This window comes from Chanos chanos, chromosome 6, assembly GCF_902362185.1.
Source record: "Chanos chanos chromosome 6, fChaCha1.1, whole genome shotgun sequence".
In the NCBI taxonomy this organism is placed as follows: Eukaryota; Metazoa; Chordata; class Actinopteri; order Gonorynchiformes; family Chanidae; genus Chanos; species Chanos chanos.
Genome location: NC_044500.1, coordinates 29,470,124 through 29,497,591, shown reverse-complemented (window position 1 = coordinate 29,497,591; position 27,468 = coordinate 29,470,124). Strand labels below are relative to the sequence as shown.

General features: G+C 38.7%; 1 protein-coding gene across 1 annotated transcript; it reads right to left on the bottom strand.

The window, feature by feature from the left end:
• Positions 1 to 24,945: 24,945 nt before the first annotated feature.
• On the bottom strand, positions 24,946 to 27,216 carry smug1 (single-strand selective monofunctional uracil DNA glycosylase). The gene is made up of 3 exons (XM_030778246.1): positions 27,181 to 27,216; positions 26,107 to 26,389; positions 24,946 to 25,473 (listed from the first exon to the last, which is right to left on the bottom strand). Exons 1-3 carry the CDS (start codon positions 27,204 to 27,206, stop codon positions 24,946 to 24,948), a joined length of 837 nt encoding a protein of 278 aa, XP_030634106.1. The 5' UTR covers positions 27,207 to 27,216.
• Between the last annotated feature and the right edge of the window lie 252 nt (positions 27,217 to 27,468).

Genomic DNA, 27,468 nt, shown 5'->3' with positions numbered 1-27,468 from the left:
ATTAGCACTCATGGCATTTCCTCTAAGGAGCACACTGTGTATATTCAACAGCCATGGCTGATGTCTCAGACAGAGATTCATTCAATGTTTTGATTCAACTATATAAGATTTTTTTTTCTTTACCATACTGAACATCATTGAGTTTAAAAAACAGAATAATATTATATAATAATGTATGGAATCATATATATTTTGGACAATCATGATCAGTATATCTGTGAATACATTATTTTCCTCCTGTCATGGTTTGGATGTACCTCTACAGAAATCAGATACACAGTTGATTTGGACCATGTTTTTACAGCAACCAAAGACCCAATGACCTTGAACAAGCATGGTACTACTGGATTAGAGTATTACCACAGAAAATGGTCTGCAGGAAAAGACAACAGATACACAGGTTTGACTGTAATTGTAGCTAGATAGATTACATGGCTTCTTAGTGTTAGTCTGGCTGCCAATACCATTGTAATGCATAGCCTGCAGCTTTTACGTGCAAAACCGCTAGGACCTCAGAGGACCAACGAAGGACGGAATCTCACGATGGGATCTGACTGATTTGTTTTGGAAACAGAAGATTCAGAGTCTGACAACTGATTCCAAACAAAACATGTTAAACATGTCTCTAAGCAAACTAATTGCTGCTGGAACACTGAGGGCAAATTTTAAAAAGCACCATGTATGTCATGAAGACAGACAAATATATGTCAGAAGACAGACAGTGTGGCATGTGTGACAGCCAGTTTAGCCACTTTGATAGTGCTTTTTTTTATCCCCTATAGACCTGACACAGGCAAAACATGACCAGTTAGAGAATCACACATCAGTGATCTGGTGCTAATCTGATGCTATATATGCAACAGAACTTGCTTTAGTGTGCCTTGAGGCTACCATAATTAAAGTTATATTAATAAGACTACAGCCAGAGTACACTAAACCTCAACGTTTTGCTTTGTGAGTAAAGCTGTTACGCTCACCAGTGTGGATGCTGATGTGTGATCAAATTAAGAATCTAGTAAAGAAAGATTTGTCTGAATTGTTATTCACTGTTTATAATTGTTTCAGCCTGTCGAATATTCACTGGACACTGATTTCAAACCAAAGAGAAAACTTTAAGGGTTTTTTTTTCTCAAAAGGCAACTGAAAACAAGCAGTGCCAGTGTTTCATAACATACTACAAAGTTTGTCCTCGAGTGTGTTGTGACAAGATGATTATCGTTCTCTCTGCTCCTTGTGTTTCCATCTTGGCTTGAATCTACAAACGGAGTTTAGCTAATGCATTCTTGTTATTAAACCCAAAACACTGTTTCTGTCAGTATTGTCTTGTGCTCCAGTGGGAACTCGGGGCATCACATTTCTCCACAGCCATATCTCTACCCACATCTGATAATCACATAAATCGTCGTGAAACAACAGGAGCCTATAGATCAGGAACACGTCAGGTTTACCCTGTGGAATTTTACCTCATAGCGTGTACTCAAGGAGAGATTCCCATAGATTACGCTGACACATTAGGACAGAGAATCGGCAGTAAAATCAAGCCTCTCCATATATTCACATATATACATTATTTAAAGTCAAAAAGCACACCTGAGCTAATTTACCAAGCTGTTGTGTATTGTATGTTAATTTTGCAAGACTGTGACAAAAGTCTAGAAACATCCAACTGCTCCTGTAAGCCAGGGAGCTCTTAAAAAATGACTAATTCCTAAGACAGAGCTTTATGATTGATTGGATTTTTTTGGATGGGTAAGAAATACATAGTAAACCATTTAAAAAGTCATGTAACTTTGACACAGCAACCTAATATGAACAAATAATCATGAGAAAACAGTTACTATACCAGGTGACATTAGAAACACAAGGTGTCTGATGTGTGAAACAGACCATCTTTCATACGCTATAAAAAAAAATATATATATATATATATATATATATATATATATATATATATATATATAGTCAAAACGCTTTGCCCCAATTACCCTTCCCTGAGGAAAGTAAAGGGAAAAACAACATTTCAGGTAAAGCAGGTCGTGCTGTAGATTTTCATTCAGATACACTTTACACTGTCTCGAATGTCATTCCCTTGATAAAGCATTGGATGTGTTTACAAATTACAGAGGTACGGACACTGCTGAGACCACGAAGTACCACAGACAGCCGATAATAAAATGTCCCATGTTATGTTAACAATGATGTTAACATGATAATGTTAGCATAACAATAACTGCAAAACAGCCTACTACAGGGGAAGCAAAGAAAATGCTAATGACTTCTAATTGCTAACAAAACCAAGGAAACCCTCTGAAACAAAGAACATTATTGTGATGTTGTTATTAAACATTATTGCTTCCATTAAGCTTCACTTTATAGGGATGTTGACAGAGCATTATTCCAACACATACATAGATAATTACATACACACATACATACATGCACACATATATACATTCACACATAGATATGAAATTTCAATGCACTTCACTTAATGCCAAGATCTTCAACTCACATTATGAAAAGTGCTAGTCCCCAACAGGTCACAACAGGTTAAATGATGCAGTGAATCAAACATAGATCTGATACATCAAAACAATTACTGCATTTTTTCACCTCTATTTGTTTACTATTATGAGATAAGACTAAGAAACCACACAGCCTACAGCTACCACCCATAAAGTGTTATCAACTACATCTCAATAAGCATTACTTTCATCTTTTCATTCACTGTTATTTTTAACCCAATTACTATCACATGTGTTAATTCACCTGTTTAGGAAAGGCTGGTAGGGTGTGGATATGGTGAACCATTGCACTAAGCTTTTCTAGAGATCTTCAGTCACGATTCGGCAGTCAATTTTTAGAAACAGGAGCAATTCTAAAACTGAGACATTCTCCCTACAAAATAACTCGAGACAACTAAGCACAGCTTCTGACCAGTGACCAAAATCCCTCTACTCTGAAGAATGTTATAAAGAGGTTATTATTTAGATATAGTCTTTGTGAGGCACAGAGCCTATTATTTTAAATGTTTTGAAGAAGCACATACTTCACACTCCATCAAGAAATATAAGAACATTAACTTGTATATTTCACAAAAATGCAGACAAGCATGTGGCCATCCATATTTACAAACAAAACATGCACACATATACACACACACACACACACACACACACACACACACACACACACACACACACACACACACACAAACGATAGAACAGTTGCAATTCTGGATGTTCATAAAAAGTGGGGGAAAAAACATTCAAGCTTTAATGCTTTGTGAGAGTAAAACAAGCATTATAGTTTCAAATTGGATGTTCAACAGCATGGTGTGTTTTTTTTTCTGTTTTACAGTACAGTACGCTTCATTACTCTTTACCAGTCATAGAGCTCCACGTTCATCTCCCATCTCCTTCTCTACATCCGGCAGTGGTCTTTGACAAAACTGAAGAACTGACTAAAACAATTTCACCTGTATTATCACTCGAGGTATTCTAACCCAAACTGCACACATTATAAGTCATTTTTAAGAAATGATGAACTAAGTTCAGTAGATGAAGGTAATAGAGCATGCTCTCTCTGTCATTCTCTCTCTCTGTCTCTCTCTCTCTCTCTCTCTCTCTCTCTCTCTCTCTCTCTGGTCTGCACGCCAGCGATGCTGTTACTACATGAATGCGATTGTGGAAACATCCATCAGAGGAAATGCTGAAGGAGGAGACATAACGGACGGGCTGGCCTGCCAATGGCCGCTATTTGTGACTGTGGTAAATGCCAAGTCGGCTTGGCCATCGCTTCACACGACACCATTCTAATTCTGTTATTATTGTCAAGTAACAATTAATCACAAGCCTGAGTGGAGAATAGGCAGGGTAGAAACAAGCCCTCTTCTTTGCCAGCCCAAACCCATATTTACTCCATACTTCACAGAAGCTAATGTTTTTCCACACACAATTTAAAGTCTAATTTGTAAGTACAATGAAAAGGAGTGGGAGTTTTTTTTTTCTGTTTGTTGTCATTAGATATGTTAGTTTATGACACATCAGAAGTGAAAACTAGTTTAGACTAACAAAAAAAAAAACAAAAAAAAAAAACAAAGGTCTTGAAACTGTTGATCTTAATTTTCTGTAGCATTGTGTATGACTCTCATTGGGTTAATGTGTTCTAGGGGCTGACAGTGTGAATTATCTATGAGGTCATTCTGTCAACCAAAGACCAATTCATGTCCGAAATATGAAGCGTGTAAATCAAAACCATGGTTCATTTTAGTGACACCCGCCTCAGAGTCCAAACACTATTTGAAAAGGAACAGGGCTGAGGGTCGTTTTAATGGTTCAAAAAGAAGTCTATATGACCCAACCCAAATAAATGTTTAATCTAATCTGCCATTGATGGATATGCCTGTCACATGAGTGTGCATTTATTTGTTTTAGCCAGAAGTTACATTATACCCTCCATGCCTTTTAGTTTCTCACACCCACAGGATCCTACGACTAATTCTATATCAAGTATGGCTACGCTATATCTTATTCTCAAGCAAATCTGTTGTCATCAGATAACACAGCAGCTGCAAACAGCATGCAGAGCAAATGCTTCATTTGAATGTCCCACAAATGTTTATTTCAAAGGAAAGAGCTCCCATGAATCAGACAAAGGAAATGACAGGATATGGGTGTCAATTAGTTTCTAATGTTCATTAAAGTAGCACATACCAAGTATGATTAAATGCCTGCGTACTCCCCAAAGGCCTTTGTTACTCACTGGGCTTATGAACAACACATTTCTGAGTGCATTGCTGTTCGGTTCATGGAATTAATGGCTATTCGCCAGTTCAGTTCAATTTTTTTTTCTTTCAAAATTATAAAGTAGATTCATTCAGTCACCTGATGTCTGTATTTTATGGAGGAAAATTCCATACAAATAAGTCAATATGAACAGCAATGTAAGCAAAACATTATTTGGTCAAATCAGATCCTCTGAGTTCAAACAGAAAATACAGACACTGTATATCGCAGCATTTCCAAATGCGCTGCAGATGTTTGAATACAATTTACTTTAAGAGGACATTTGGATTTGCATTTGATGAGAACATCAAATGATATTGTTTACACAATCAAAGAAGCAATTATGCCTAGAGAGACGTAACACAGCTCAAATCAAAACAACTGCACTGCGTTGAGAACATTTGGAGAGGAATAATTCAGGAAATTGTCAAGCCATGAGAAAAGGGGAAAAATTGAAGATCGAGAAGTATAAATTCTTGAACAAAAGTCATTTCTGAAGAAAATAACATAACTTGGAGAGCACATCTGACACATGGGGGGTAAGGGTGGGGTGACTGTCAACTGTATCAACTGATCAGAACTCAGCAATGTGGCATTGTTTTGGGAGGGGGGGTGTCTTTTTTTGTACTAGTGTTAACATAAGCACCATCACTGCACACATCAGACAGACTGAAGAGAGCAAGTGAATGTGCAGCTCACAACTACATTAGCCTACAGTGTTTCATCTCTTTACCAGTCTTATATAAACCAATACACTGCTTACCTGTACAATGAGATAACTGTTTTTTCTGTGATAAAACTATAAAAGACATTGTCACAACACTTTACACTGCGTGAGGATCTCTCACCTGAACTGTGTTAGCTGGAATTGCATCCAGGTCTCTCACCGTTCAAAAACACAAAACACAGCTGACTGGTGAAAAATACCATAGGTAGAAGAGCACACAGCTTAAGAAATTAAACATAACAATTTCCATAATGTAAACAGCATGGCAATTAAATATTTTGTACTGGGGTGTTTTTTTTCCCCCCTCAACAAAACTGTACATCTAAAGATTAAGACCTTCCATTCTTCAGGCTATTGGCACTGACTTTTCAGCAGTTCCTACTGACAGATTGCCATTCACAGGGGAGACGTTCAGACGACTCTTTCCTTTTGTCACTTTCATGGGTCTTGTTTATTTGTCTGCTTTATTGTAATGGCACATGGAACGAGACATCGCTCAGGTACGTGGGTCATAACTTACCACAGCCGAACCATAAGTCTGGGAAAATCTGACTGCTTGTATTGCTTACAACTGTTACTGTCATATTAAAGAACCGCATTATCAAAATAAATGGCAATTTAATAGCACCCCTGTTAGGAGGGTGATAGGAGCACGTTAAAGATAAGAAGCATGAGATGCTGTGGAGTTAGAAACCTCAGATTAAAAAAAAAAAAAAAACGTGACGCGTAATATAAAGATCAAAGATCAAAAGAAAGGTTGAGCCAAATCAAAGTATGTGACTGTAGAGGACAACACAAATGCATCACTATGTTCTGCTTAATCTGTCTACTTTGTTCATCTATTGATTGGTTGGTACGAAACATAAATGCAGTTATATGTGTAGCATGCGCTATTTCTAATCCAGCAAAATCATTAGGTTTATTACCCTGCCTAAATACTGACTCACTAGATTTATGTGTGGGACAGGGCATCTTTGTTTTAAGGAGTTTGCATCAGGAAACCAGTCCGCAGCATCCACAGATGGAGCAGATGGTGCTATCCAAATTTTAAGCAAAGCCATTTATATCTTTCTTTGCCAATCTTTCTGCACCCACTCCCTTTCCTCTTTCCTTATCAGAAAAAAACTAAACATTTAGGTATGAATTTACAGTTATATTCCTTTCCTCTGACACTAGGCGTAAATGAAAAAACTACCTATGCTTCACAAGGACATTATCAGGAGCACCAGCGGCAGTGCTAGCAATAAGCCTCCTCAATAGCCTCTCTACATTTAGGTCTCTCTCTGACCTTTGTCTCGCGCCCTCTCTCTGTGGCGGTGACAGTCATCTGTCACCACCAACACATCCCGGCGTGCCCCTCAGACCCAAGGAATGGAGAAATAATGACATCTGACAGTGTCCTAGGGTCACGCCCACGTCACCTTATCGCTGACCAGGTCTCGAGTAATTTTGGAAGGCCTTGTCAAAGAAGGAGAGGAGGTAACATGACAGGGTTAGGTGCTTCTTTTTTTCCTCGTTGAGGAGAACATAAAGCATCAAACGCTTGACCTAACGAACATCTTGTAATGCAGAAGCAGCATTGATGTGGTGGTGCCCCGATGGTTGAGGTGAGTTTGACAAATACAACAGTGTGGATGGACCATAGTGAATATAATCAGTGTGCGCCCTCTGAATATATACTTTGCCAGTAATTGGTAAATAAACTATTATCTAATTTCCAACAAGTTTGTCTTGTGCGTGCTGATTTTGTCTCGTGCCTTATGGTAATAATTGTCACTAATCATTTACCAAACAGGTCAAGTCACTAACAGGATGGTCATTAGATGAAGAAGTTTACAGGAAGAAAAGAAATTATCAGCAGTTACATGACCATAAAGCATATAAATACAACAAAGCTTTGATGTATTGCACTTAAACTGAAATCAATGTGTTCTGTGAAAAAAAATCAAAGTAAAAGAAACACTATACATGCACCATAAATCATATCATTGTCACTAAAGTGATGATTAAAATCATAATCATAACAGATGAGGAGGAAACAATGGATTGTGAGAATGGTACCATTATGCACTGGACTGTTTTGAGGCAATGCAGCATTGAAATCAGTGTAACTAAGAAGTGAAGGACAAGAGAAAAGGACACACTTTTGCTTGAATGCCAGCCACCTCCCCACAAACCGCACCTCCCAACCCCCCCCCCAACACCCCCCCCCCATTCTCACCCCCACATCTCCCAGATGTAGGCGATTACAAACTCAGTTTCCAGAATGTGTGTGCATGTGTATGTGTGTGCGCGTGAGTCTCACCATAGCCGGTGAGTGAATTAATATTCTGAGCGTAAACAGAGGAGCAACAGCGAGAGATTTATCTCTGGAGCTACGGGCGGGGGAGATAGAGAGAAGCAGGTGAACCCTAGACGACCCCGGGAAGCTGTCACGCAGACGGATATGCTTATTATGCAAATGCGAAGAGCGGGCTATTGATCGCAGCCTGTAGAGTCCCATTACCACTCCCAGCTGGGACCGCCTGAGCGTGTGTGTGTGCATGTGCGTGCGTGCGTGTGTGTGTGTGTGTGTGTATGTGTGTGTGTATGTATACCTATCTCATCTGTGTGTGCTGAAGCAGTTTGAGTATTTCTGATCATCTCTAAATGTATATCAAATCTTGTTCAAATAACCAAAGCTTAAAATGTAAGCAGATCGTGCAGAGTGACAATGACTATATGTTTGAGGGTCAGACTGATGCCAAATGTGATGAAAATTATGCAAAATAAGACAAATGGGGAGGGGAGGAGGGGGGGGGTCATCCAAAACAAGCTTTATACAATTACACTGGAATTGTTTCACTCCTTTAGGATTATTATTTTTAGAAGTATCTAAAACAATTTCCAAATATTATAATTAGGTTTCAAACAATAAATAAAAATCAGTGGACGAAATGGGAAAATTCGTGATTTAAATACAGCAACCAAAAAATCCCCCCCCCCCCCCCCAAAAAAAAAGTGTTTTGAATTTTTTTTTGTTTTACATACCCTGACCAACACTCCTCTAGAGTTAAAAAGGCAATTTTCAAACTTTTGGCTACAGTAATATGATCTACACACAAAGCCAGAAAGACTATTCAAAATGAGTGTGTATAAAAACAGAGGATAGAATACATAGTTTTGATTCAAACAAATTTCTGAAACAATAAGCAGTAATACCCCTAAAACATGCACAACGTACAATACAGGTAAACTGTCCAGCAGAGTCCAACCATTTGAAAAATGAGAAGTGGACCTGGGGACCATTCTCAGTCTTTAATTACACAGATTTTCTAATGTGTCATTTTAAATATAATAACAACGAGTATTAAAGGATATGTGTTATTTGGATATCCATAGGAGTTATATGTTACTATTTCCTAAAAACTAAGAAAAATAGTTATTGACAAAGAGGACATGTGAGAAAATAACTAAGTTGGTGCTAAACTGAAATGTATCATTTATAGCTTCCAAAAATACCCTTTAAAAATATCACCCAAATATTACATAATTGTCTTACTCTGTCCTGGAGCCTACACTGTGAACTTCTGAACTCTGTGTTTGGTGTGATCTCACTTTCTTATTAACACTCAGAGGTCATTCAGGAGTGACGCCCTCTGAGGGGGAGAGTGTGTGTGTGTGTGTGTGTGTGTGAGGGGGTGGACTGGAGGACACAAGCGACATTAGGTTCAAATAGCCCTGTCACCACTGCTTTTATCCTGCCACATCCACTATCACTGGCTTTCTGTGTAAGAACGGAATTGCAATTTATTAATAAAAGGTAAGAAAATAAATAATATGTTGTACTATGCCATACTAAAAAATGATTTTTTGTTGTCTAAAATTTCTGCTTTTATAAGATCATGAGACACAGGTATGTGACAATGTTTCTAAGGTCCAAATTTAGCTAGTCTACACAAATTGGGGACCAAGTAATTGTAAGGAAAACCATGGGTCAGGTGTGCAGTAAGTCTTAGTTGATGGCGCTTTAGCTGAAGTAAACCTCTTATAAACCAAATTCAGTGTACTGAATATAGAAGTTTTCAGTTATTTGATTAAGTATTTGTTCCTGTATTAATAAAATACTATTTGAATGCGTCTTTTTCATACAGTAATACTGATGCAAGAAAGTAACTCTGTCACAGTTCTCAAAACAGAGGGTAGACTGGTAATTTTCAAGAGTCGAACAAGTTTTGTCAAAATTATGCGTGTGCTAGACACCGTTTCAGACACTTAATTTAGATCATTAAGCCTGTCCAAATATCGCATTGTTAAAAAGCAATTTAAAAAGACGCCTTTTTTTCTTCTTTAAGCAAGTGGCTTAGTTATCGATTTTAAATGGGTGAGGTAAGTTCTCTAATCTATGTATTCTACTGTGTATTTCGAGTTAACCTTGTCTCTGAAAACTGAGACAACTTTTACACGTTAGTTTAGTGTACACATTCTCGTGTCAGAGGGTAAAATTTCAACTTGTTCTTTGACAGCGGTGGTCCGCGATGTGATGCCTGCAGGTAACTGTGATTGTTGTCCTGAGGCGACACAGGCTACTTCTTAAACTAAGCCTGAATGATTTAGGGTTATGATTAAAACACTAACGTGTTTATAAAAATATGTACCCGGAACTTGGCGGTGTCTTTGGTATTCGTCTAATCAACCACCTTACGTTTTTAATGGCGACCAATGAATATGTGTACCAAGGTCAAAGTTGTTGATCGGTCAAAGGTCAATCTTCTCGTTGTCCCCTGTGACAAATTTACCAGAGTTAATTTTCCTCCAGTTATCACAGTGTTTAAAACATAAATTAGAGGTAGCCTATAACGTGACTTATCAGGCTACTTTGACGATTGGTCATTTTTATGCGTCAAGATACTATGTTTGTCGCTGCAGTCGTGTTAATTTTTCAGATATATGTCAAACATCTCAGATCAGCACAAACTGTAGTTTATGATTGGAGTGCATCAGACATGAGGCAGTAGGCTCCATCTTAAAAGCATACAACACCCATGGTTCAGTTGTTCATGACACTTTTAGAGTGCTGGATGAAACAAGTACGTCAAGTCCACACGGAGCGGTTTCAGATCTTCGGGAACTTGGTTAGTACCTGTTTTTTTTTGGGGGGGGGGGGGGGGTTTAAGACGTAATGACATATTGGTGAAAGAGACAGGTTATTGTTAGCATCAGTACTACACTGATGTATCCTATGTCGTCAACAAAATGTCAACTAATTAATATTTGATCTAGACACCATCATAAACTTTAAAGCAGAATTTAAACAGCGGAAAGGTTCGCGTGAGATAAACCTTTCCAAGAGAGACCAATAAGGGCCAATAAGAGACTAATTTAACAGAGAATTCGTTGTCAGCATGAAATACACTCTTTCAGAAACAGATAGGATTTTCGTGGTGATTGCTTGACAGGGCAGGATTTTAAGAAGACTTGCTGGAAGTTTCATACACATAATTATACATTAGGTGGCCAAAAGCTGCATAATTCCATCCAAACCTAAGCCTCTGAATCCAGAAATCAAGCACAGAAAAGATTAGCTGTTTGAGCTTTTCATGCTATGGTAAATAAGCACCAAGCGCTCTCAGTTCAATGAAAAAGGCCTTGAGTAAGGGATTACAGGGACTTTACATCATAGGAATGAAGGTCTGTGTCCTAGTTGTCCTTTCAATTGTAAGTTAGTACTAACTTATTTCTGGGCATTTTTTCTCTTTGTGAGTGATGTCATGTTAGCTTTACCATGTCAACTTGCACTAAAGCACCACAAGACATCTTTCTTCCTTAGCGATAAGGAATGTAAAGAAGAGGAAATATAAGACTGGGCACTTTGTGTGTGATATGATCTCAGCAGAAAGTAAAATCTTGCTGAACCATTGTATAGGGGTTCCATGAAGACATATTTACATCATCAAGACAAAATGTTTTAGTCTTTGTGCCAAAATTTTAGGGGGAAGTCCATTTTGAATTTCGGTGTTAGGACTAAGTATTAATTCTTAATGAATATGCCTCCTGAGGGTTTCATTATATCAACTGTTACTCAAGTTATTCCACAAGACTGCCAGTAAAGAGGTGCCAATTTGCATAGTGCTTAAAAGTGAGTGCAATATATAATCTTAAAATTGAAAATTCAGAATAAAGAAAGAGTAATAAATGACATATTTTTCATTGCAGCTTTTCTGTGCAGTGGTCTGTTAAGACTGTGTCTATATAGTCAGTGAATAGAAATTACTGGCACATAATTTTTTTATTTATTTGTTTGTTTACAGTTGATCGAACTTGTACATTTTCAATTAAATACTGGGTTCAACCCTATATGTGTTGATTGGCCAAAAATTAGGAGAACCTTAAATATTTGTTGATTCTGATCTCATTTCTATTTGTGTTTCGTCAGTTTGCAAATGTATTTCATCAGCTTAATTTCAGCAATATCAACTAGCCTATAACTCATCTTTACATCTGTATGAGTCACATATAAAGGTGAGGTTCAGTGCTTTGGTCTACAGCCCAAACAGCCTAAATATCTGTGTTGACATGAGGCTTAGTGAAAACCACATGAGCAAGTGAAAGTGTTTTTTACTTACAACTTTTACCATTATGAGTACACTTGACTTAATTGCTAACAGAACTAAAATATTTCTGTGAGAACTTCATACAGGAAAGTGAAATAGTAAGATCATGAGAGAGAGAGAGAGAGAGAGAGAGAGAGAGAGAGAGAGAGAGAAGGAAAGCAAAAGCAAACAAAAGAAAATGAATTGACTTTGAGGATCAGAAAAGATAGAATAAATGTTTATCACAGGTCGTATGTTTCAGAGAAGTATAGCGAGAAACAGGGAAGGCAAAGATACAGAGACAGACACAGTTCATCAAGCTTATGCTATCATCAGTCAGTGGCCAGCTTGATTTACCTTTACCTTCAAAGAGATGTGAAGCATGGATTTCATTCCTGGGTTCCTCTCATCCCCCTCTCCTTCGTAAAACTTTTGGTCCCTTTACTTTACTGGGACTTCCTACATCCCTGTGGCCCCACTCAGTGTCTACTGTGTGCTCCAAATCCAATATTACTAACTTATTTTGAAATGTCGAGTGTTAAAGAGTAACCTAGAACGTGACCAAAAAGAACGTAATAATACGTCAAATAAAATGACGGACAGCAAAACGCAACAATTGAGAATAACTTTCGTAAACATCTCCTGAATGTCTGTGTCGCAGTGAGCTCAGAATGGAGGTCAGGATCATTTGTGGTGCTTACAGGTCAAACAACTACTTTAACATTACATCTTTATATCTTTTCGATTTATATGTTCGTCGGAGAAATACGTTTGGAGTCCGCCTTGAACTTTGTGAGACGTAGGCCTAAATCATATAAACCTGGAAGGTGTAGAAATGGAAAAACTTTTTTTAGTGGGTGAAAATCTGCCTGAAATAAGACTACTTTTACACATGTCGTCGTCTCCCCTTGCGATACCTGGAACCTCTGTTAGTCTGACTTGATGACGAGACTTTAATGACTATTTGGACTTCTATATATATCTGTGTTTCCTCATCAGAACTATTTAAGTTTTATACATTTTAAGATCACGATTTTAAATTAAATTGCCTGACCACAGGTGTTGTCAGGACAGTTAAACGATTTTTATTGTGCTTTAAACTTAAAAAAAGGTTTAATAGTGATGTAGCCTAGATGTCGATCTATTACGACAATCGCTTTTCTAAATATATTGTGTATGTTTTACGGACTTCTAGAATTTAAGTGCGCTACGTTGTGTTTATTAGAAAACAATGTCCCACTCTATGTATACTGGTAACTATATAAATACCTTTAAAAAGTCATTTTTCATCTGAGGTGGATAATCAGCCTGGCATAACAATGAGATTAAAGTCAACTCTTTAATTTTCAGCACACAGGTACTGACTGTTTATGAGCCTGGATAATCGGCATCTTGGATTATTAAACTATCCAGTTGGGTCACGCGTCCTCCGCAATTATTAAACCACAGATAGAAAATTTTGAATTAACAGTAATAAAGTACTTTAATCCATAATTAAGACTTGTAAAATAATATCTTTCACATTATTTTTGGCCAGTTTTGTTTTCTTGATTTTGTTTGTCTGAAGTGTCGCAAAAAATTAAGATTGGGATCTCCATTAATTTGTTTATTTTGAGTAAATCTGAACGTTTGGGGCGCGAAAAGACTTTGAAGCAGCACAGCGACTATGTTCCTATAAAAGGCATACATATGTTTTATGTCGTAAAATTCGGATATTATTAACCAGTTCAGACCTCATCAGGAAGCTAAGTATCTGCTTGCTCCCGGATTCAACTTTGACCTTTTGACCCCTTGCTCACCGAGAGACCAGTCATTCAAAGGTCTCGTGTCTGCATTTTTTTGTGTAATCTTTCACACCACAGTATTATAACTCTTACATCACGCTATTTTATAACATATTATGAATAATTCGTTACAATCTATGGGAAACTCCTCTATTCATACCACAGGGCCTGCATTCATTTACACCCTTTAGGAGCGTTAGGAGCGTTTTTAAGAATCCTGGAAATGTATGCTCTGTACGAGAAAAGTACACCTAAGAAATGTGCACATTTCTTGATCATCAAGAAAGAGTGTAGTCTGGTTTGTTGTAGAGGATCTTACATGAATGCACATAACAAATAAACATATTACAAATTTTAATAACATAAATTATTATTAATATTATTATTATTATTATTATTATTATTATTGTTGTTGTTGTTGTTGTTGTTGTTCTTGTTGTTGTGGTGGTGGTGATCGTGGTGGTTACTGCTACTTTTAGGCAATATTTTTGAAAACCGCCTCTTCGTGGTGCGATTTAAATTATGATTATTTTTATTATTATTAATATCATTGTTGTTGTTGTTGTTGCTGCTGTTGCTGTTACTGGCTCTTAGGTAATATTAAAACTGCCGTATATTAATGTCGATGCTGTTGTCTCCTCTTCACCTGCCTTCATCTGCAATAGCACTAGATTCAAACTAATCGCTCTCAAAAGAATTGACTGTTGTTGACGTTTGTTTAGACAAATAACTTAATAGCTCGTTCGCTATTTACAGAAGAATTGGTTTTAGTCAGCTCCAGCAAAATCAATGCTAACTAAGAAGGAGAACAATCGATCGAATCTATAACGTAGGCTACACATTCAATTTGTAGTTTATGGAAGACACTTTATAATGTACAATTTGGACATCACTCATTTTAATTTGAACTTCACTGGGTAAACTATGTCCACGCAACTCTCAAGAGTTCTGACTTCAGATTTTAATTGCTAATTTGATCATGTCTTTGTTTCATCCGGTAAAAATCGATTACTGTAACCTCCCAAATGTAATTTACTGAATTTGTTTTCTGACGTGTCCTGGGCAAGAGAAAAAGTAATGATTATTTTAAGCCATCCTTGCCCCTGTCAAATAATCTGAAAAGTTAAATCTGTCTCTCAACATGTTCGCTCCGTTACCAGTGCACATATTCCGAAACAGTAGCGGTGCCGCCGACCCATTGGCTTTAAAGTCACTTTTAGACCGATCTTTAACATTTTAAAGTCCACCCACGACTTCGACAATGTCAGAATGGAACGCAAGCTGCTGCTGGACCGCATTGAGATGAACCATTGTTTGCTCTCTTGACAAATGCTCCTGGCAACTTTCCCCCGAGCGGCGGCTATGTCATTATGTAGAGTGTGGGGTGATCGTGTGGGTTGCAGACCGCAAATTTGTAGATGTTCTGAATAGCTTACCTCTGGCCTCAGCAATTAATAAATAGCTTTTCCGCCGGATACAAAATGTATGGGCTTTGTAATTGTGTGAGCAGTGTTGTAGAACAAAAGAAAAGGTTATTTTGACGAGCTTAACGAAGTGATACGTATGGAACCGACTATTTACTAGCCTATACAGATTCAACTACAAATGAAACTTTCAGATTTTTTTATATTTAACTCACAGCAAGCTCAGAAAAAAAACAGAACCAATAATAATATTTAACGGCAGGCTTTAGGTTGTCATCTCAGCGGGAATCAGTCAGTGTTAAATAATAACTGACATTTTTCTTTTATTCAAAAACAGAGAAAAGAGATAATAATATCGTATTACTCATTTTATGAAACTGTGATAAATGAAACGGATAATATCAGGTCCCAATTAGCACATCTGGTGATGTACGTTTTAGATGTTATTGTTGTGTGGGGTAAGTTATATCATCATCCTGACCAGTTATTTTAGATCAGCCGAACTCTTTTGTCAATTTTGACAAATGGCTTTTAGGAAATGCACAATGACAATAAGAATTTATATCCTCAACTGATAAATTGTCTCTGTTGTAATGTCACAGAAATTGTATCAGCCACTTGAACAATTTCTCAGCTGTTACGCCAACATGACAGTATGTGTTGAGTTAAATTACTGAGTTGAATGAGCTAGCCTGATTGTTTCAATAGGTAGATCTACTTATCTTAGCTTTAACGTCCAGTTAATGTTGCTCATTTATACAGCTGAGAATGTATTTTATGTTCACAAGCCAAACATTTAGTCTGAAATGTATGTATTACAGCCGCTGGTCCACAGAAAATTCACAGAGAACTGCATATTACACACTCTTATTATCACTGCCTTAACACACATACTGAACCCTGAACACAAGTCATTGAAGTTCAGAAATATCGTTTGCCATGTAATCGGTCAGGATTTTGTGACAAAAAGAAAATTGTCATACCAAATGTCTGTGAACCATGTAACCAGCCAAAATAAGTTGCCTAAAACTGAAAAATGAACAGTTTATCTCCATAATTTTTTTCAGTTTTAAGGGAGATCCTTGCTTGAAATCAGACTTCAGATGATACACCATTTCTCAGACATTGTTTAATATTTTTCCTAAGTGACCTAATAGATTTTTTTAAAAAAAAGTAAGCATCTTAGATATTATCATTTCCCTTTGAAAAAAGAAGTACACAAATGTAATTTTGGGGGAGCCTTCAAACTGAAAGTAACATGTAAAATTTATTTATGTTTTGAATCTCAATTCTTTCAGTCACAACATATGCTTAGAATTGTAACTGTTGTTAGTTTAATGTGACTTTCAGAAAATGGCTGTGTTTTGTCCGGAAGTCTACCTCAGCCTACATTGCGCCCTTCACAACAGATCCAAGACAAGATTACTTCTTTTTGTCATAAGGATCAATATTAGAGCTCACACTGAAAGTGTTTTATGCACATCACCTGTCCCCATCAAAGGACATACCTAGGGGCACCTGTAGATTGCCCCTGTACATCATACCATTGCCTTCCTTCTGCTTATTAATGTACGTCAATGGGAGCACTGTATGTTCCAAAGTCACCCTCAAATTGCCCCCTAACTCCAGGCGTTTGTATCACTATAGTAACAGGTTTCTAGTCGTCTGGTGGTGGGAGGCATGGAGTAGAAAGGGTGGGGGCGGGGTGGGAGGGGGGGGGGGCGACGACAACTGACAAACAGCCTGGTTCAAGGATGCTGCTGTGTCTCCCATCACAACTGCTCTCAAAAGGTGCCCAAGCCATGAACTTTGAACTTAAATGGGAACTCCATTTTCTTCATGTCCAGGCTCATTGCAATGTTCACTTCCTAGTACTGAAAATAATGATGTGCTTTTTGATAAGTTATTTCACTAATATTTATCTTTTTTTTATTATTTACATTTTAAAATGAAAGTAAGTTTAATGTAAGTGATTCAGTGCTGCACTTCTGTAGGCTGATTGTATGAGAACAAGTTTATTTCTGTCTTGAACTAGTGTAAAATATATTGTTTCAGGTCACCTCCCATGAGAACTAAAAAGCACAGTGTCATTCGGATTTTACATGATATAGAAGATCTCACGCTGACTTGAACTGTCTTTAATTAAATTTATGCCTTTTACCATTTTTAAAAAAAGGCTTTTGTTCAGAACTTCAGCGAGACAACCACTATGATGAATGGAACAGTATATTTACTGTATTTTAATTTTACATTTTATGTCTTATGAAAATGAGTATTCTTGATGAATATTTAAAAAAAGAAAGAAAAATGAAAATCCGAGCGATTGATTAAAAAAAAAAGTCTGCTCAGGGGAAGTTGAACAGTTTCTACCACACCATGTCGTATGCAGCAGGTCACAGTTCAATTTGGAGGTCATTTTTAAGACAAAATCTTAAAGAGATACTCAACAAGCTGTTGAATGTGTTTGTACCTTTTTATCTTCAAAGTTACCAGCAATAACAGAACAATCCAGTCTTGTGATGGGGCTTGTCAAGGACAGTTTTGAAAAATTTGACAAAGCTGACCCCTTGATCAGCTTCCAGGGTAAATACTTTACACGCAGCAACAGCCCAACCATAGCACTTAGTTGTCACAAGTTGTACAAGGTCACCAAGAGGGCATTCTCGCTGACCATCTGACCTTTACTCTGGCCAAAACAGATACAAAAGGGCAGCCAATCAGTCTCTCTGAACCAACGCTCTCAGACCCGCCTCCTCTTCCCTTCAGCTTGTCTCATCTGGAGCATCATGCACTGATCACATGACTAGAGAGAGCCAGCGGTTGCTATAGGGATGATGGATGAGGCTTTTAGTGCCTATTTAGAACAGAGCTGTCCACACAGTTCTCTAATTACACACTCCCTGAAGGAGACTGCCCCACTTAATTGCTTTTTGTTTGTTGACCTACTTGAGCCCTCAGAAACATGAAGAAGACAATGTATTACAAAACAGGAGTATGGGTGTGAGTATGCTCAAGGAGAGGTGGGGTTTTTTTTGGTAGACCTATGTTGTGCACATGTCTGTGACTGCTCCGTAAATGTGTGTGCTTGCTGTAATATTGAGTTAATGGATACATGTACAATTGTGTTCAAACCTAAGCCTGGAGCCAATGTCTCAAAATGAGTTCCATAAAAATTTTAATTTCCTTTTTTTTTTTCCTTTCCTTTTGCAGCTTATAAATCATATCGCTGCTAGGATGTCACAATATATATTGACAATTTGCTCTTGGAAGTCAGGCCACGTTTTCAGTCTTATCTGAATCACTGCAGTAAAGCTACAGCACCATCTTACATATACCAGATTCACCCCAATCCCAGTCCATGCCTTAATTTTGTCCCACAATGTCCTTTCAATTTTAAATGTTAAAAAAATATTGCAATGAATAGAGTATTAACTGACTACAACACTGAAAATAAAAAGAATCCTTATTGTTACTTTGGTGGACATTCCACAGACAGACTACCTCTGTGGGGATAGCACATAGAAAGAGAGAGCGAGAGAGAGAGAGAGAGACAGACAAAGAGAAATAGAAAGAGAGTAAGAGAGATGCAGGGAAAGCAAGAGAGAGAGAGAGAGAGAGAGAGAGCATACGCATCACGGCACATTGTGACCTCTCCTTTACCTTGTCTCTTTTGTTCCCACAGCAACCCAGAGGCTGATGAACATTACCAGCTCCCAGTGCCACTGTGACAAATATGACCAAGGCTGGATCTCAACCGTTACTGCTAGATTTTATTAAAGCAAAATATATACGGTCACTTAAATTAGGCCTGGAAAAAAAGAAATAGCTGACGTTACTGTCTCTTTATAGATTTGGGATATTTCACAGAATGAATGACAAAATGACTGCTTCTCACTGTTTTTACAATGCTGCTGTAATGATTATCACTATGTAAAGTATATTGAGTTGAAAACCACCTAAAGTGAGGTGAGGTGAAACACTGAGTAGTATCAGTAACTTACTTTCACATTTACACAAATTATATTATATATTATATATTATTCTTCCCTCAAGTATCACTCCCATGTTCTTAGCATATAGTCTAATTGCAGTCACTATCTTAATCAAAAGTCACGCAGGAATTATATATGTAAGTATTTTATGTCAGAGATTTCTGCAAATAAACTCTCTCCAATGAATGATTCATCTTTGAGGTAATTTGTTTCTTTCTTTTTTTAATTATTCTTTTCATGGCGAGAGAACTACTTTGACTGCTGTTTTATTTAATCACAGAGATAGTAACACAGTACTGTTAATTTCAGCAGTATCTGCTCTAAACAGAGCATTCCCTCACCTTTGCTCAAGTCTCAGACAAAGAGCTAAAAGTCGATATTAGCTCACCACATACTGGTCTATGGACAGTTCACACATAACTCAAAGCGCCAATGCCTTTCCCTCTATCTTATAAATAAACCATGCATCTCCTGACACTGTCAGCTTAATGTCTGGTCAATAAAGCTGTACTACCATTATCTGTGCGCTCTTTACCTGCTCATTTTCAGTATGCAGACACACTGTATTCTTTCACAGTAGCATTCAACATATGGACAAATCACATCCAGATTAGGGACACAAAAACTCTCAATGCGCCGTGATGCGTATGCTCTCTCTCTCTCTCTCTCTCTCTCTCACACACACACACACACACACACACGCACACACACAGTGGGAGTACTTCATCAAAGTCATGATTAGAGGGGGAGAAATTTGATCATGTTTTGATCACTCTTTAATTTAAGAAGTAATCAAACTCAGGCTAAATTTACTGAACTGTCATTCATGAAAATCATGCTGAATGTGATGATATGATTTTCCTGTTACAGTTCCTTTTAAAATAAATAAACAAATAAATAAATGCAGTTTTGCACTTTAGTTAAATACATTAGCACATACTTTAGCACATACCTGTTGTACTTAGAAGAATAATTGTTATACAATTTATCCCTCTATTTTATAAACCAACACTGATCAATGATGGGCCTTTTTGTAAGTCTTTGCTTTTTCTGATGAACAGACAAAGCTTTCCCAAAAAGAAGTCATTAATAAAAAATGCCCACTGAAAAGTTATACCGAATCAGTCAGCTACAGCGTTAAATGTTGGTCGTCTATTAAACTCGAAAAATTCTACAAATTCTAACTACAACAGATTTTCTGTAAGACCAAAAAAGACTGTTTATCGGTACTGCACCTGCTCTGGACTTTTGTTTGTCTCTGGGCTGAAATTAATTTTCACCATGGACCACTGCAAGCACCTGGGCGTAGCAAGGCACGTGAGACAGGCGGTAGGCCATATTGTAAAATCTGGCACAGTGTGCTCTAGACAGCTGACCCTGGATAAGTTTCAGCGTTTTCGCTAATTATTGCGAGGCTTGGTGCTGAAAACGACAGCTGATCCTAGATCAGGTTTTGTTAAGGTCAGGAGAGGGGAAACAATCGGTGCTGCGCAGCATGGAGTCTGCATAATACTGCGGCGGTACAGTCAGAGCTCTGCTAATGACTCCATGGGGTGTAATGAAGACAGAGACTAGGTGAAATTAGCAGAGACATTAACTAAAACATCGATAAATAAACCACTAATAAAAACAGAGAGAGCAGGGCCACAGACAGAGGAGTGGAAGGTGATTAGCGACGTGTGCACGGGCCGACTTGTGACGATTCATCTATCTCATTTTGGCTCGGGTGAGACATGGTGAAAACAGGAATGGACTAGCGTAAACGGATTTAGCCTCCTTGAAAAATCAATCTGAATTACTGTGCTCACTGTACGAATGTGTGTTATTGTGTACTGTCGCCTATATGCGTGTGTGTGAGTATGTTAATCGCAGGCTGTGTGTGCGCGCGCCAGTGTCGGCTGGGCGATCGGTTTGTGTTTGTAGATACATAAAATACTGTGTGTGTTGGTAAGGTATGTTTATGCCATACATATTCATGTGTGTACGCATGTGTGACCGAGTCACAGCGGCGCGTTGAACTCTCCATGTCGCCTGTCCCCTGTTGATCTCACTAACATCCTTCCTTGAGTACCTTATCTCTCATGCGCAGTAAGTGTAACGTCCTATACTTTGTGAGCGCGCTATGATTGATGATTATCTTTCTCGCGGGGAAAAAACAAGAAAGAAAATGCGTCGGAGGAAAAATGAGAGTCAAACAAGAATTATTGTGCTGACGATTCTTTGATAAGAAAACACTTAAGAAAATTAAACTTATACATTCTAATTTTAATTAAATCATGCCATAATGAGAACATTCATTACACGTTAGATTGTGCTCCATTAATTATCATGTTCTATTCACAGCATACCTTTCACTATTTTACCGACATGAAATTGTTAAAAATGATGGAAACTGGCTCATACATCTTCAGAAGAGATGTATTTTGACACAATTATAAATATATAAACATTGGATATTTTGATTGGTTGTTAGCCAATGCCTTTGAGCACCTTCACTGTATAATGAGCTCATTTCAATTATGATGGCCAGTTTGCCATCTGAATAATCACAGCAACTGCTTTGCTCTATTTTGCTCCTGTTACATTTAGAAATCTATGAGTTGTAATTAAATTTGAAATGTGTGAAGCATTGTTTCTTTTTTGCAAGTATCATGACTGTTTTGTCTCTGGCAAACACACTAAGGTAAGTCAGAAGGCATGCTAGAATCTTCTCTTCTCTTCTCTTCTTTCTTTTTTTTCTTTTACTCCTGTGTGCCCTGCTCTTGCCCTCTGCCCCCTCCCTGTTCCCCCATCTCTTCTCTCCTGTGCAGTTCTGAAGAATAATAAAGAATGATGGCTCTGATGTTGTGCCACCCTCCTCTTCTCTTTCTCTCCCCTCTTCTCTCACTCCCCTTCCCCATCTCTCCCAGCTCCTACCTTTCTCTCTATCCCTCACTCTCACTCTCTCTCTCTCTCCCCTTCAAACCCTCCCACCCTCTCCTGCTCTCCTGCTCTCTTGCTCTCTCTCTCTCCCTCCCTCCCTCCCTCCCTCCCTCCTGCGGATCTCCATGCCTCTTCATTTATCACTCAGGCTCCCCCCTCCTCCCCCCTCCCTGCTCTAATTCTGCTTTAATAACCGACGCTTCCATTTATCACAGTATTGATGGCTCTGACAAGCAGCAGCCACCTAACGCTGGCTAACGCTAACTCTCTGCCCTTTACTCGCGTGCTGCCTTGGGGTCATCGGGAGGTCACCCTGTCAGTAATGTGCATCCAGACCAAAGGCACTGGTAAAAGAGTGATACAGATGTGCACACAACACACTAAACAATCTAAACAACACGGTTGTTGCACCTGACCAAAGGGAGGAGTTTTTTCCCCATAGTGAGGTTTTTTTTTTGTTGTTTTTTTTTTACTTGCGACTTTGAAAAACTATGCAATTTTTCTGTTTTGCTATGGCTGCCATATTTCCTGCTTGGGCGTGACAAGATAGACTTTATCTTGGGTTGCCAAGTCCAAGCGCAAATCCACCCCCAAAAAGGAGAGACAAATTCCGCAGAGAAAAACTGGAACCCTTTTTTCTCACTCATGCTAATAAGATAGGTTCTGTCGCTAGCAGACAAACCCCTAGCCGCCCAGCTGAACTTCATATGCACCCCATCAGTACATAGCACATATGGGAACAGGGAGAATGAGTGTGTGTGTGTGTGTGTATGTGTGTTTTGTATAGAAGCGTTAGGGGCTCTAAGCCACAGAGCGAGTCCCATTGGCAAGGCTCATTGGGCTAATTAATAACGCGGCACAGAACAGAGAGAGATGGGAGTCATTAGAGAGATATGGCTGAGCTCTCAGCTCCTGGTGTGTGAGTGTGTGACAGATAGAAAAAGAGAGACAGTGTGCGTGTGTATGTGTGTGTGTGTTTAGGAGAAAGAGAGTAATGTGTATGTGTGTAAGAGGTATAGGACAACAGACAGACAGAGATGAAGAGACAGTGGGGAGCAGTAAGCAGACAGACAGAGAATCGTTTACAATGTGAAACATTTTATAGTTTCTGGTCATTCGTGTGTGTGTGTGTCTGTGTGTGTGTGTGTGTGTGTGTGTGTGTGTGTGTGTGTGAAAGACAACAGAGAGACTGTACGTAAGTATGTAAGTATTGTGTGTGTGTGGGGCTGGGGGGGGGTTGGCAGCCAAACACATCAAATCTATATGCAAACACAGCCAAAGACATTAAAAACCCACAAGCAAGGAGTGGGTGTAGTGGTCTGATCAAATGAAGCAGAGCATGTAGGACTACATAAGCTCACAGACACACAGTCTTGCTTCATCACCGTTTTTCCAGACACACCGTCTTGCAGACAGTGCTAAGATGGCTGCTGGTCTCTGCACACCTGCACCCTGGGGTAGAGAGGTAGAGCAGATGAGTACAACCCATTCATCATCAGAGGAAGAGAGAACAGCAGCAGCAGCAGCAGTACCTAACAACAGAGCTCTTCCACTGCTGCCAAAGGAGAGGGCGAGAAACGACTGCTACAGGGCTCTGGATCATCAGCCAGGTGAACAAACAAGATGCTGCTGTAGAACAAGGTTTCACATCATCGTGATGCTTTTGGGGGAAAAAAAAAAAAACTTTTCAAAATGAACTTTAAAAAGTGACACAAAGCTAGATAGAAGATCGAAATGAACGCGTTGCCGGTTCACTGAACCGTGATTTCAATTTTCCATTTTATATTTCCAAACTGATTCATTCTCAGTCTCTTTCTTGTTTTGTCAAAAAAAAAAATAATAATAACTTGACAAAGCACTCAGTGTTCTCTTGTGAATAAAATTTTATTCAAGGCCATTTTGACATTCAAGTCTATGTCAAACCCTTACATGTGATTTGTATTCTGTCATTTGATATTTCGTAGTGTTCTGAACTTGTTTTATGAATGCTTTTTCATTAAGAGAAAGACATTTTTTTTGCTACACCCCCAGTAACCTGCATTTTTTTGTCTAAGTGCATATGCTCCAAAAGAAGTAAAATGTATAAAACAGAGAAAAAAAAACATCATTGACAAAAACGACCGTGTTGCAGCTGTGTTCCTACATGCTGTACATTGAACATGCATCACAAAAGATACATAACTGAAAGGCATTACAGAAAAACTGAACCACAGTTGTTGGGTTAGGTCATGTGACCTGCATTGCAGGGTACTACTGAAGTGTACCTGTAGACCCGCGGGCCTAATTCCAAACCGAGGGAGTGATAACATGCTGCTACTTTTGTGGTTTGTTTCACCATTTACAAAATCAAAATGTCAGAGAGCTTCAGACTGGAAGAGAGAAGACAAAGTCTTTTTTTTTTTCGTATAACTGCAGAGTCTGATGCTCTTATCAAAAATTTGTGATTACTGCTGGAAATTTCCTTTTATAAAAGGTCAGGCCCTTGTGGTTTCAACAAAAGCCTCCAACATCTGAGCTTCAACAGATGCAACTGCCAACTGTTTCTCTTTTTTTCCTCATAACAGTGCAAAATTAAGTTAGTAAACAGGGGAAAAAAAAAAAACTGAATCTGCACAGATTATGTGTATCTTCAGTTACTTGGCGCACTGCGGCTAAGCATCATAAACAGAAGTAAAAAAAAAAAAATCTAAAATTACAGAGGGAGGTATCATTATTGAGTCTAATTGGCTGGCAGCAATCATGTGGTGAGAAACTGCAAGACACCCAATTCGTTTAGTTTGGTTTTGGCCACTTCCTCCCAGCCCTTATTGGCTAAAGGGTTCCTGGGGGAGGGATGCATGATCCCCTCCACCCTAACAGTGATGCCTGCTTCAGAGAGAGCACGACGAGCTCGCTGCTCAGCAACTCTGCCCACTCCAATCACCATGGAGACACCAAGTGCTTTAACAACTTTGCAGAGGCTGCCATCACAGTGGGCAAGAAGGGCGTCTCGTTCGCCTGCGGGCAGTTCAGGAGGCGTGAGGTTCTTGCCCGATTCATTCATGAAGATCAGCGGGCAAAGGTTGTGCACAAAACAGTGACTAAAGAATTTTTCTGGTTTGCCACAGAGTTTCTGGAAATATCCCCAGAAACGTGAACCACTGACTTCACTCTGGGTGCAAGCAAAGCCCCTGATTCGCCTTTTGGGATGTTCGTTAGGTGGATGTCCCACCTCTCCTGTTATCTTCAGCCAATCACGAACAGCTTTTATCTCACCAAATGGGACCTAGATAAAAAACAGAAATAAAACAGCCTCAAACAAACTACTCAAAACCAAAGTTCTCCTCAAACTGAAACACAAAAATGTCATGGCAAAAGGCAGCAGTAATACTATAAAAATCAACAATTTAATTTAACAATGACTAATTAATGATCCATCAGACATTCTTGTCTGGACTCTGTCTACACAGCATTCCACCCACGGTCTGTGTGTCTTTTATCTATCAAAAGCAAACAAATAATCATTAGTATCTATTCAACAACTGCAGAAATCCCTGCATAGACATGTCCTGCCAATCAGTGTTGTACTTTTAAACTTGTACAACCCTGACTCGATGGAGAAGACTGGCAGTGGACTTGTTCTCCTTATTAGGTCAGTTCATTCGTTAACAAAGGGGAAATAGCTGAGTTAGAGGAGGGGAAGTAGTAAAGATTTGGGGCGACTATGCATTCCATGAAACAATGACACTTTATTTGAACTCTTGATTAATTCCTCATTTCCCTTTCCTGAAGTTCTAACTAATGAAAATGTTTAATTCACCCCCCCCCCCCCAAAACCCGCGGAACACAGGAAGGATTATCGGACTACTGATGTCAGGGTCAGACACATTCACATTGGTAAAGGAAGTGCTACTCTCACCCCAGTCTGTGCCATGCCGAAAGGCCCTGGATTCATTCCCAGAAAGAGAACAGTGTGTCCATCGTGGCAGTACGTCTCAACAAAGCAGCGGTGAGTTTCCCATGCATACTCCAACGGGTTGTAAACGTAGCGCACATGTGGTCCAAATGTGAGGTCACGCAGGTGGGCACTCAGTTCCAGCTCTGCCTGCAGGAGGCGCTCAGCAGCAGTGGCCGGGGACCTGAGCAGTGGATCGGGCTGAGTTACCTCCTGCTTCTCCTTCTCATCTTCCTCATCTGGGTTACTAGTAGAGAGGATTTGATTATATATGAGAACGTTCCATTCACCTGATTAATATCGTATATTCATCAAATCATTCAAACAGATGCCTCCACATTAGGAAACATTCATTGTCACAGAGAAATATCTTCAGCGAAAAGAGGATGACTTTAAAACTGTGTGATTAAGACAACCTGACAACTGGGCAGTCCTTGTGGAAAAGCTTCACTCTCTCTAATCAGTGCTTCGGTGGTAGTATCTTACTTACGACGTGTAACACTGACAGATTCTGGTCAGTACTGTATAATGCCAATTTTGTCTTTGATAGTCTTAGTATAATGTTGTGTATAAATTTCTTTTGCAAAACAGCCCGTCTTAATGGCTCGTGGCTGACATCTGAGAGTTTCATTTTACAATTACAAACAATGAAAGAAGTAGGTTAAATATTTGAAAAGTGCCTATTGCTATAGAAATCTGCGTGTTTCATTTTACAATTACAAACAATGAAAGAACTAAATATTAGCCTATTGCTATAAAAATTTTTAAATGGACATGCCCACCCGATCCACACGACTTACTTGACATACACATCATCAACAGTCTTAAAGAATCGGGACATAACGGTACAACTTAACATCAAAACAAGGACTCAAAAGTAGCTAACTGGCTAACAAAGATAACATTGAATGAATGCAGAAGTCGTTACACCAGAGACATCAGACGACAAACTAGCCAGAATGCGTTAAAAAACGTGTACTATCTTAGGAGTGTAAATTGCCACAAAATAAGGAAATTATAACAACAAATAGCACATACTTATGGCCATCACCCTCGTGAATCATTTTCCGTATAGGTTTTCCGGCAACAAAAGCAATACACATTGCATTCTGGGATGTGTAGTTTTAAGAACAAAACGAATACTACATATACCAACATGCACAATAGTGAGCTCATTCTTTTGGACTTGATTGGCTTCCTGTGCATTGTGTATACAGCACCACCTATCGGCGGCCTTTTTTGAAAAGACTTTCTTTCGAACTGTATGCGCGAAACGTGAATGGGAAGGAGAAAATAATGTCTAACCTGTCGCTGGCACCGTGGGTC